The sequence below is a fragment of the Lissotriton helveticus genome, chromosome 2_1 (assembly GCF_964261635.1).
Source record: "Lissotriton helveticus chromosome 2_1, aLisHel1.1, whole genome shotgun sequence".
Lineage (NCBI taxonomy): Eukaryota > Metazoa > Chordata > Amphibia > Caudata > Salamandridae > Lissotriton > Lissotriton helveticus.
In genome coordinates, this window is record NC_136059.1 from 1,248,626,088 (window position 1) to 1,248,639,455 (window position 13,368).

Here is a 13,368-nt window from a genome sequence, read left to right on the forward strand (position 1 = left end):
AGTGTTGAACAGATCGATTAAGTGTCTGTTGTCATTGGTTAACAATTACATTCTCAGTTCATGGTTTGCTAAAAGTCAGAATGTATGCACTCTGATGATTATCTAAGAGGGACGGTAGAGACAAAGTCCAACACACCACACACCTATGTTTGGAATGTTAGGCCACTCTTCTCCAGTACCACAGGTGTGGCATTCTTCAGCCTTTTCTACTGGGGCCAGAAAATATGTCCTGCCCTTTGGCTTTTCGTCCACGCAGGTGGATTGCGATGTACGAGGGGCTACCTGTATATGGATCTGTAATTAGAAAGTTGGCACATTAACCCAAGACCTGAGTGTCTGTGCAAACCTGTGGTGGCTTTTGGTGTTCAATGTGGAGATCCTTGAGTTGAGTTGTGTTGCGTTGCTGCATTGATCCCTCCAGTCTAGGCAGAACAGCGTAATGCAAGTGAGTGTTGGAAGAGAAGAGCTAGAGAGGCCCTAACTGTTGCCCGTGGTATGAGTTAGAGATTTTATGCAAGAGGAGGCATCAAAGTAGTCAGGTGCCTACACAAAGGTTACGTTCATGGTTTAGTGGAAGCATTCCCTGGGAGATTGAAATCCATTAAGTAAGCAGTACTGTGGGCAGGCATCTGTCAGGCATCTGTCAGGGACTGTCCGGGACTATGTGGGGAACACAGTCAGGGTCTTGGGCAAGGACTGGGAACTGGGTAGAAAACTTACACAGGAAGAGGAGTACAGTTAGCCCAGGATCATACAGGGGTCAGAGGAGAAAAAGGGATCCAGAGGGTAAGCCTGTACAAGTGAATAAGATGGGTAAGACTTAGAAAGGTAGGGCACTCACAAAGCAATTTAGCATTCAGAATAACTACACCCAGGATGAATGTGCAAGACATATATATGAAACAACATTAACAATAAAGGGGGTGTGGGGTAAAGCACTCAGAAGCTCCACATGGTAAGACTGAAGCTCAGTAAGTTTCTTACCCGCAATTGCTGTTACAGATACTGACTGCAAATACCCACATGTAGGATATGCATGCAAAGGCAGGGTCTGCGGAGCTTATACCTATAGTGATGTTATAAAAGTAACTCAAGACAAAACTCACAGTGAACAAGAAACACCACCTAGGTAGTCAGCTGAGACCACGGATCCTGGCAATCAAACAGGAACGCGCAAGGCAGTAACAGCAAAGGGGTAGAACTAAACACAAGCACAATAGACATGGAGCTAGCAAGGAGGAGTGCTTAACAGGAAAGGAAGGAAATGACAGGGTACACTTGGCTGAAAGCAGGTAACAAACATACAAGGTAACAGAAGTAAGACAGCAGAATAAAAAGGCAGCAAACTAGAACTGGAACCAAGGAAATGGGAAGCAAGGCGGGGACTGGAAACGGATATACAGAAGGGGAGGCATCAAGGGTATACTAGAATAGTGCAGGTTAAGGAATCAAGAAAACAAAGTAGCATAGAAGGCAGTGCAGGGGCAGGAACAAGAAGTGAGCTAAGGCTCAGGAGTCAAGGCAGCACTGCAGACAGTGCTGGTTCAGGAACAGGGAACTACCAAAGCTTCAGGAGTCAAGGTAGCACTGCAGGCAGTGCTAGTTCAGGAACAGGGAAATTACTAGAGCTCAGGAGACAAGGAGTCAAGAGAGCACTGCAAGCAGTGCAAATCAGGAACAAGAAATAGCTAAGCCCAGGAACAAAGAATAACTATAGCTCAGGAACTCAGGAAACAAGGTAGCACTGCAGGTAGTGCTAATTCAGGTACAGGGAATAGCTATAGCTCAGGACCTCGGGAAACAAGGTAGCACTGCAAGAAGACCTAATTCAGGAGAAGGGAAACTGCTGCAGTTCAGGAACAAGGAATACTAAGGCTAGGGGGTCAGGGTAGCACTGCAGGCAGTGCTCATTCAGGAACAGGGAAAACAGCAGCAGGTCAGGAACAAGGCATAATTAAAGCTCAGGAAACACTGGAAACAAGAATAGCAAAAGCTCAGGGAACTCTGGAAACAAGGATTGGTCTCACCGGTAAACAGCTACAATGACCAACCTTTGCCTGAACGGAGATGGGGCTTAAAAGAGCTCACAGTAATCACATGCAGCTGGTGTGAGCAGGCTAGCAGCAGCCAGCCACAGGTGAGCTGAATTCCTCCACCCATCCTTGGCCTGCAGGGGTGGAGACAAAGCAGTGAGCAGGGAATTCTGGGTAATGGAGTTTCAGGCATGAGTAGGCTGGCTTTAAGTCTAAGCAGGCTGGCTTTCACAAAACCGGCATGGATTGGGAATGGCTGTCAATTCCCAAATAGTGTCCAAATGGCTGGAAGTCAAGATATGCATGCAGGGTAGTGTCAGGAAGAATATTAGAACACTGGAGAGTCCCACAGTTCAGCCCCCTGGTGGTGGACACGAGAACACAGGGAGCGAATCGTGACAGCATTTTGGAGTTGGACATAAAATACTTGAATATCCCAGCAAAAACATGTATTGATATCAGTAGATAGTGAGATGGATTGAATACGCAGTTTACACCATGCATGGCCATACCTAGAATTACCTTTGTCATGGTTGTAATAATACTGTATTCTACCAACTCATGTTACCAAAGGTCTTACCTCAACCTTTTTTTGTGTCACTAGGAGTACCTACCATCCATCATGTCGGAGGTGCCGGACCACACCGTAATACCCATGTCGGAACCAAGTACCAATGGCTTTCATGTGAAGGTGTCAATTAATGGGCATCAGAAAAATGTCAAAGGAAGCACCCTCTCCTTCCACAACATCTTCTACACAGTGAAGCTGAAAAGTGGCCTCATTTGTTGCCCAACAGTTGTTGACAAAACTATACTGACTGATATCAAGTACGTATCTAATGCTTCTTCATCGATTACTCTAGGAATGGGGAGCCCTGAAGGGAAAGCGAGAGAGTTGAGTGTAGAAAATGTTTTCTGATGATGGTTAGTCTGGCTATTTGCGTTGTTACGTGATCAACTTTGCTAAAACTTCTTAACAACTTACATATTTTCTGTCTCATTTTCTTTTGTGCATCGGTGAATGAATGCCAAGAACATGCTCGCTTCACTTGTAGGATAAGTAATATTTAAAGTTATCTTTGAATACAAAGATTTGTTTTTTGGGTTGAAGAATTCGAGGATCTTAACAGGTACAAAGAATATTCAGGGGCAGATAATGAGGGTCACACTTGCTAGGATTGTTGTCTGGAAGGGGATTAATGAGGTGTGAGATTGATTCGGGACTATGCAACCTTGGTATTCGGCGGGCGGACATTTAATTGCACCTTCTGCAGGTTTCAGAGCAGTTTTGGGTACCGGCACTCTAACTTCACTCCTTTTCAAGGTCCGAGTTCCTTCTGGTTCAGCGCCTAGACACCTTCAGGTATTAGCAGCGCTATACAAATCTTCATTTCATTCATTTAATTTAATTTAAGTTCACTCATTCTGTTACAAATTAAACACTGAGAGTATCCGTGAGGAATATTTCTATGTAGTGATAAATCCTGCATGTGCCTATTAAGATATTATGACCGATGGAAGGTCCTGATTGCACAGCTGGAAAATATATGTCCAATGGTTCTGGTGCTTGTTATCCTCTCTGACAGACAATGGAAACAAGGATGTGCACTGTGATCATCCTTGTTACGCCTTATAAAGACGTTGTATATTATTTCGGAAGTTGTAATTTTGCACCAATTTGTATTACAGCTGGGGAGAATAAAGAGTAGAGTCAGGGCTTTAAGTGGGCCGGGTCTCACCGGTGCTGAGCACCAGCAGGTTTTTAAAGGGGGCCTCGAAACTGGTCTCTATCGGGCTCTGTTTTGTGCCCTGGCACAGGCAGTCCGTTTTTTCCCGGACTGCAGTGACATCAGCAGTCAGATCATGTGCGCATGCTCAGACTGCTCACTTCTCACTAGTGGAGAAGTTACGGCATGACGTCATGCCAGGTGAGCATTATAGGGGAAGGGAAATCCTTGAAAGAGAGTCATTTTCTCTCTGGATTTCCCGTCTCTTTTTGAAACTCAGGTGAAGCAACATCGTTTTAGTGTCACCAGGGCTTTAAGTCGAAGGTTTTTCAATATTATAAACAAGCCATAGTTGCTGCTTATTTATCTTATGCAACTAACAACCATTGACAAAGCCTATAGTCCTGACTTGTTGTAGGTATGATTGTACTTTTTGTATCATATAGCTGGATGCATTGACAGAAACAGCAAAATACAAGTCGGGTGGCACATTATGCTCGGCGAAGATTTTTACTTAAGTTTGTAAGCCACGCCCCGTATTACATTAGCCACGCTCTTTTGAGAGACCCCCCAGTTTTTTCATCCCACTTAAAGCCCTGAGTAGTGTGTTAATACGAGGCCTACGTGGGAATTGATAGTTTTACAAAAGGGGCAGCAAGAGATGTTTTTAATGACTTCCTATCATTAGTAAATCACTACTATCAATTCTCAGTATGATCCATTCTTGAGCGTTATGGCTCAGTATCATCATTGGCTTTCCCTCATCAGTAACTCAGTATAATTATTGGTCAATATTGGAGTCTCAGTATCGTCATCAGTCAGTGATTAATGGGCCGGTGTTTTCAGTAACTTGACGCAGTCAATATTCACTTAAGGTCAGTTTCATCAGCAACTCGGGACCAATGTAACAGCCTCTTTAGCTGATCTGATCATCATTGGATCGGTACCCTGGTGAATAATATTAGATTAATATTGGCTTGGTTTATTGAGTGGCTCAGTAGTGTCACTTTATCATTGCCATCAGTGGTTCAGGGGTATCAGTGGTTGAGTATTATCCATAGCTCAGTATCATTTCTAACCCTGGGGGGGTAACTCCGCTCCACCAGTGGAGTTTGCGGATATGCCTACTCCGTGGCGAACACAGAGGTTAGCCGCTCCCTCCCCCCTCCCAAATTCTTTAAAAAGGTATAAATAAGGCACTTACCTGCATGTCTGCAGCCTCCCGTGCCTCGCCGCTCTCCTTCCTGCTCTTCTCACATCCTCGACATCCTTCTTAAAAGAAACACTACGTTGTACGTCTTGCGAGTGCGCAAGCGCAAGCTTCACAACATTGTGCTTTTTTTTTAAGAAGGACTTCTAGGACGCAAGAAGAGCAGGAAGGAAAGCAGCATGGCACGGGAGGCGGCAGAAAAACAGGTAAGTGCTTTGTTTATACCTTTCTAAAGCATTTGGGAGCGGTGTGGGAGCTGAGTGGAGCTACATATAGCCCCACAGAGATTTTTCCAAACTCCTTGGAGCTACACATAGAGGCACTACGCCAGCTCCGCCCAGGGCTATCATTCTAGTGGCGGTGGCGGCACAGTAGTAACAGTGGCAGAGTATTGTCATCTTCTAAAGTTGAGATTTGAAGAGGCAGGGTCAGAATGAGGATAAATAGAGAACAGGAACCCCTGAGTATAGAGGAGAGGAACATACAGAGAAAATGTTAGTCTGGGTACTTCTGATGGCCTTTTATTACCTTAGACAGAAACTCCTATGAAAGTCCAACAGGTAAAATGCACTACCAAAAACAATATATCTCCACTCTTCTCAACACCGGTGTTGCTTCTCATCGGATAGGGTATTTGATGATGGTTATTGTGGTGGGGTACAGTGCAACATTTCATTTCAAAACTATTTGCCTGCTCCACCTCCAAGGTTTCTGCTGCACACCACATTCAATGGAGCATGCAATCAATGTGTTTGCAGTTGCAGTGCGTAAGCTCTCTGTGATACAATGCTTTGCCATATAATATTACATTTTTTCAAGAGCTTCCCTTTGAAATTGTCCACGTATCCTACGATATGTGAGGCTCTGTGCTTGGAAAATACGCTACACAACGCATTATTTGTACTTGGGTTCTAAAATGGTCTTGGGGATGATGCCGTTTCATCCTTCACAACTTGCCTGTTGTTGCGACTGACTTACTGCTTGTCCTGGAACTAGTGGATGTTCAGGCCTCCTTTTGTGTGATTTTTCTGTCTTAGAAGCCAGATGTTCGCCCTGAATAAATCAGTCAGCCTGACGGCTTCTGAATGAGGATGGCTGATTAGGCCAATAACATTAATATTCCAGATGTTAGTGTAATCAGTTGCTGGCAAATACTGTGTGATCACACTCCAACAAATAATTATTTCAATGTCTCTCCTTTGTATGCCTTCCAATAAACATGACTGTAGTAGTCCTTCTTCTCTTTCTGCGCTCCCATCGAATCATTGTTACTAAAGACAGTGGCCCCTAGACAATTTGAGTAGAAAACGGTTGATAAACATATGCTAATTAGACAATATGTTCTTTGTCCAGCCGGACAACATTTATTTAAGAGATAAGTTTTGTGAACATGAATGGTGACAATAACAGGTACGGCGCACCTGCGACCCACACATACACAAACCGGGTAAGGGGAGGGGGTTCAGGCAGGGGGAAGGTGTCTGTACTTAGGTCTGCATTAACACAGACTTTATTCTCATACAGGTAACATTGTACACTTTTTCCATATTATTCAGTGACCGACGGTACACTTAGTGTCGACGTTTCGATCCCTGGGCTTAAATACATGGGATCATCTTCAGGACAGTGAATATGCCTGCGTGCAAACAGTAATATGTTTGTCCAACCAGGGGAAGACTTGTAGAGTCCACGTGTGCAGACTCAAACCAAAGTTGACTCTCCGAGGAGGGGGGAAAAAAAGGAAGCCAATTACTTCCGATACGGCAGCGCCGCTGCTGCGCGGGCGTTGGTCGGGGTGAGCCAAAACTGCTGGTGTGAAGCACACGGTCTTCTTGGGACCTTTGTCTTTGTATAATAAATACATATCTAAAAGACAAGGAAGTCTGTCATACTGCTTAAGGTGACTGTATGAACTTACATTTAACAAGTGCAGAGAGTGCATAACCTGGTCTTTAATAATTAGGGTCAATATTCCGAGGTGACGGGCTGCTCAGATGTATCGCCTGAGGGCTGTAATCGACCGGCATTCCGCATAAGACCATCGCAGCAATTACAAGAAACCTGTGGTTAACAAGAAAACCCGTGACTTCGGTGGCCATGTCCCCATGTCTAAGGGGGAGATGTATTAAAGCCCCAGTATAAAACAACATTTTTTGTGGCTTGGAATGTGAGATAGACTCTCCTAACCTAGGCCTTTGATACATCCATTTTTAAGTTTTTATTCAGGGACACCGTTATCAACCGTGGGCACCCCGAGGCATAAATACATATCTAAAAGACTAGGAAGTCTGTCATACTGCTTAAGGTGACTGTATGAACTTGCATGTATCAAGTGCAGAGAGTGCATAACCTGCTCTTGAAAAAGATGGATATATAAGACCCATCGAAACATGTCAACGCCAAACTATAAACATAATCCACTCATCTGGCATTGGTTAAAATTAGCAAATTTTGAATTGTATACTTCCATGCTTTTGATGTAGTTGAAGGTGGATATGTTAATTGTCAAGATAAATTATACTTGTCTGGCTTCTTTACTCTCCATATATCTTTTGGTTAGGATGCCAAAAAATGTCTTTTAATGTACTGTATTTTTTATATTGTGAGAATTTTTAATTCATTAATTGTTAGGCTATTCATTCTGATAAAATTGTGTTTTATGAAAATAATAAACGAATGTGAATTTTCAATCTTTATAGTGGCTTACCAGGTACATATGGTTCAATCTTCAGGTGTGGAAGGTGAGATAGTTGAAAGGATGCAACCAGTTGATGTGTGAAGATGTGTTGATTGACTTTAACTGAATTTTACCCAAAGGGATTTTTCTTTCTCTACTCTACTGTATAAGTGCCCTATTCCCGTTGGGTTTTTAAGGGGCCCCTCTCTTTTCTCTAAGCAATACATACCTAAGTACAGACACCTTCCCCCTGCCTGAACCCCCTCCCCTTACCCTGTTTGTGTATGTGTGGGTCGCAGGTGCGTCCTACCTGTTATTGTCACCATTCATGTTCACAAAACTTATCTCTTAAATAATGTTGTCCGGCGGGACAAAGAACACATTGTCTAATTAGCATATGTTTATCAACCGTTTTCTACTCAGATTGTCTAGGGGCCACTGTCTTTAGTAACAATTATCTCACCCAAGGTCCCTAGTAAAATTACCTTTGGGTTCCCTTGTCTCTCTCAAAAGTAACTCCCATCGAATCATATCATTACAGTTATGTAGTTTTGTTTCCAAGAACAAACATCTAATTTTGTCAAAATCTTTGCCCTACTCTTTTTAGGTCGAGCAGACGTACGCTCAATGCGTGAGCATTGAGGTGTCTGCTTTAGACCTAATGCTGCCCGTATGTAGTTTTGAGGACACCAATCTGACATGCGCTTTCCCTTTGCAGTTTTCACCGCGTGAGCGCGCGCGTCAGCGCCGCGCATGCGCAGAGTAACTTGCTCACACACAGGCAGCCCCCACCCCTCCCACCCCAACCCCGGGACACATGCACACGCAGGCAGGAAGGCCCACATACACACAGACACGCGCGCACCCCCCCCCCGCACCCACACACACGCACGCACACACACACATACAGAGACACCACCACCCCCCCCCCCGCATGCGCGCGCGCACACACACATGCGCTGCCCCCCCCTAGCAACCCACTCACCGGCTTCCTTTGTGCGGCGGCTCTCAGCTGCAGGGCCCGGCAGCAGGACTCTTCTTCCCTCCTTCGGCACCGGGGCGCAGGGTAGGCTCCTGCCTGCTCCGGTGCTCCAAACACGGCTCCAATCGTGGCTCTTCCGTGGGAGGCGGGGTAGGCTCCCGCCCTCCTACTTCCTGTTTCCTGTTGTCGCGCCGGCCTGCCTGACTTCCTGGTCGCAGGCCGGCAGAGTAACGAGGATGTTTTGCGGTATTTATTTATTTATTTAATTATGCATTTCTATATAGCGCAGACTTTACCCGAAGGCGGTATTTATTTATTTATGGATTTATGCATTTTTATATAGCGCGGACTTTACCCGAAGGCGGTATTTATTTATTTATGGATTTATGCATTTTTATATAGCGCGGACTTTACCCGGAGGCGTCAGAGCGCTTCACATTAGGAACAGAAATGAAACATAATGAGAAACATTACAAAAGAACAGGTTGCAAAAACATACGTTACTTACATAAGGTAATAGTGACAATTGTGAGCAAACAAAATACATGAGGTAGTAAAAACTATAAGCAACCAAAAATACATGAGGTAGTAAAGGTAATAGTGACAATTGTGAGCAAACAAAATACATGAGGTAGTAAAAACTATAAGCAACCAAAAATACATGAGGTAGTAAAGGTAATAGTGACAATCGTGAGCAAACAAAATACTTGAGTAAAATTTGTGAGCAACCAAAATACATGAGGTAGTCAAAAGTGCACAAGAGGAAATGAAAGTGACAAGTGTGCAGTTATAAGAGAAAACAGAGTATAATTAGAGGTATAGTCCTGCAATAAGTGCTAGACACTCAGGCTCAGGAACAAGCGTTACATGGGCAAGGTGGCACTTGTGCAAGTATCAAAGGCAAAGACATGTGAGAGGTAGCAGCCGTGTGTTGCAAGGGCAGAGTGGTGTGTGCATGTTAGAAAAGGGCACCGAACACCAGTACATGGAAAATACTGCAAAAAGGCAGACCCTCCAATCACAGGCATACACTGGGAAGGCACTTCCATAGTCATGGAAAGTAGAAATTATCAGTAGTGGGAAGTCTTCCTCACAAATAGCAAGAGGACGTGAATTACTTTTGGAGGTGTCTCTGGAGGAGGAGAACTTTGAGGTCACTTTTGAAGGCCTGGGAGGAGGCGGTGGTCTGGATTTTTTTGTCCTCTCGCGGTTTGTAAATACAAAACATATTGCATTACAAATGCTATAGGTATCACATTTGCGAAAGTTATAACTATTGGCATTGTAAATGACGAAGCTATTAATTTAGCTATTTTAAAAAAAAGAAACATAAATAAAAACTTTGCCATTTACAATACCAATAGCTCAAACTTTCCTAATGCGAGACCTATTGCATTGCAAATGCTTGTTTTTTTTGTCTCTTGCCCTGTTCCATTGTGATCAGGGTCGGACTAGCCTATAGGGCAGTCAAGCAGTGCCTGACGGACTCAGACAGGTCAGAGTGTGGGCCGTTTTTAGGGTTGAGCCTGCACGAGCTCATGCTTCTCGCTTGTGGGACACTGTTGTTAACAAAAAGGGCTTGGAACCCGCCCATTGCTTACCATCTGTTGGCTTGCATGGCACTCTTCCTTATAGACTCGTAATTCATCAAGCCAGGCCTAACATAATTTCTGTTCCTCTCTGTGGATCAGAGACCAAGCACTGATTGATTCAAATTAATCAGTGCCTGTCCGCTGCTCCCGATGTAGTTGAGGTACTATTTTGTTCTGGTTAACTTTAAGTGCCCTCTAAACAGAAGCTGTGTGACTGGCAAAAATGTGCCCAGCATGACAAACAAAATTGAGAAGATTTATTCTCTATATGCTTTAACACAATTGTGAAGTACACCCCAATCCACCCCACTCCAATCTGCCCCACTCCAATCCACGCCAATTGACCCCACCTCATCCCATACTAATCCTCCCCACTCAATCCAGTCCACCCCAGACCTATGCAATCCACAACACTCCAATCCAAACCACTCACCCCAATTCACTGCCACTCCAATCCACCACACTCCAATCCTTTCAGGCCATCCCACTCCAGTATGCCCTTCTTCAATCCAAAACAATCTGCCCCACTCCAATTGAAAACCACCCCCCCCCACTCCAATCTGCCCCACTCAAATCCTCCCCACTCCAAACTGCCCCAATCCACTCCAGTCTGCTCTACTCCAACCTTCCCCACTCCAGTCTGCCCCACTCCAATCACCCTACTCCAAACCAACACAGTCTGAACCATCTTAATCGGCCCACTCCAATCCAAAACAATCTGGCCACTCCAACCCATTCCATACAAATCTTTCCCAAACCAATCCAAAGCAATCTGTCTCGCTCCAATCAAAAACAATCTGGCCCATTCCAATCCATTCCATTCCAATATTCCCTCCTTCAGTCCAAAACAGCCTGTCCCTCTCCAATCTGCCCCACTCCAATCTGCCTCGCTCCAATCCAAAATAATTTGCTCCACTCCATTCTGCCCCACTCCGATCCAATCCACCCATTCCAATTCACCCTACTACAGTCCACCTCAATCCACCTCCCTCCAATCCAATACACCCCACATCAATCCAGCCTAATCAATCTACCCCACTACAAACCGCCTCATCCCAGTCCAATCCATCCACTCCAATCCAATACACCCCACTCCAATCTGCCCCAAGCCAGTCTGCCCCACACCAATCTACCCCACGCAATCCAAAAAATCTGCCCCACTCCAGTCCAAAACAATTTGCCCCACTCCAATCCAAAACAATGTTCCCCACTCCAATCTAAAACAGTCTGACCCACTCCTGACTGCTCCGCTCCAGTCTGCCCCACTCCAATCCCAAACAGTCTACCCCACTCCAATCCGCCCCACTCCAATACAATCCACTTCACCCTAATCCAATCCACCTCACCTCACCCCAATCCAATCCACCTCACCCCAGCACAATCCACCTCACACCCAGTCCAATTCACCCCACTCCAATCTAATCCACCCCAATATAATCCACCCCAATCCAGCCAAATCCAATCTACCCAATTCCAGCCGACCCCACCCCACTCCACCCCACCCCAATCCACCTCAGTCCACCCCAATCCAATCCACCCCACTTAATCCAATGCACCCCACTCAATCCAATCCACCTCATTCAATCCAGTCCACCTCACTGCAATGCAATCTACTCCAATCCACCCCAATCCAGCCAAATCCAATCTACCCAATTGCAGTCCACCGCACTCCACCCCACCCCAATCCATCTCAATCCAGCCCAATCCAATCCACCCCACTTAATCCAATGCACCCCAGTCAATCCAATCCACCTCTTTCAATCCAATCCACCTCACTGCAATGCAAACGACTCCAATCCACCCCACCCCATGCCAATCCAATTCACTCAATTCCACCCCACTCCTGTCCAATCCACTACAGCCCACCCCAATCCAACCCACTCCACCCCACTCAAATCCAATCCACCCCACCCCTTGCAGTCCACAACACTCCACTGCAGTAAAACGTACCCCACTCTACTCCAGTCCAGTCCACCCCACTCCAGTCCAATCCACCCCACTCCAAACCATCATACTCTAATCCAATCTATCCACCCACCCACCCCAACCCAATCGAATCCACTGCACACCACTTCACCCCAATCCAGTCCACCTAACCTCAGCACATTCCACCTCACACCCAGTCCAATTCACCCCACTCCAATCGAATCCACCCCAATCCAATCCACCCCATTCCAGCCAAATCCAATCTACCCAATTCCAGTCCACCCACCCCACTTCAGTCCACTCCAATCCACCTCAGTCCAGTCCACCCCACTTAATCCAATGCACCCCATTTAATCCAATGCACCCCACTCAATACAATCCACCTCACTCAATACAATCCACCTCACTGCAATGCAATCTACTCCAATACACCCCACCCCACGCCAATCCAATTCATCCCACTCAATCCCACCCCACTCCAGTCCACCCTACTCCTGTCCAATCCACTCCAGCCCATCCCACCCCAATCCAATCCAACCCACTCCACCCTACTCCTATCCAATACACCCCACTCCATCCAGTCCAATCCATCCCACTCCACTCCAAACCACACTACTCTAATCCAATTTATCCACCCTACCAAAACCAATCTAATTTACTGCACGCCACTTCACCTCAATCCAATCCACCTCACCCCAATCCAATCCACCCCACTCCAATCCACCCCACTCCACTCCAAACCACCCCACTCCACTCCAAACCACCCTACTCTAATCCAATCTAGCCACCCACCCCAAACCAATCGAATCCAGTGCACACCACTTCACTTCACCCCAATCCAATCCACTTGACTCCCAATCCAATCCACATCACCCCAATCCAATCCACATTACCCCATTTCAATCCTCCCCACACAAGCCACTCCATCCAGTCCCCCCCAATGTTTTCCAATCCACCCCACCCCACCCCAATCCACCCCACTACCTCAATCCACTCCAACCCAGTCCACCCTCTTCCACTGTACGCCACTCCTCACCATGCCTCTCCATGACACTGTACTCTATGACACTGCAATCTACGACACCCTGCCACTGAACACTACTCCCCCTACTCAACTCTGTGACACTCTACTCCCCCCTACTCCAATCTATGACACTCTACAGTACACCCTGCACTCTAGGACACTCCATGGCACTAACCATTTGCAATGCTGAACAGCAG

General features: G+C 45.8%; 1 protein-coding gene across 1 annotated transcript in view; it reads left to right on the forward strand.

Annotated features, from left to right (window-relative positions):
* Window positions 1-13,368, forward strand: part of LOC144818604 (broad substrate specificity ATP-binding cassette transporter ABCG2-like) — a 413,780-nt gene that overhangs the window by 34,950 nt on the left and 365,462 nt on the right. The window contains exon 2 of the mRNA XM_078676198.1: window positions 2,638-2,861. Coding sequence (XP_078532324.1) covers window positions 2,656-2,861 — 206 coding nt within the window. The 5' untranslated portion in view covers window positions 2,638-2,655. The remainder of the gene's footprint in view (window positions 1-2,637; window positions 2,862-13,368) is intronic.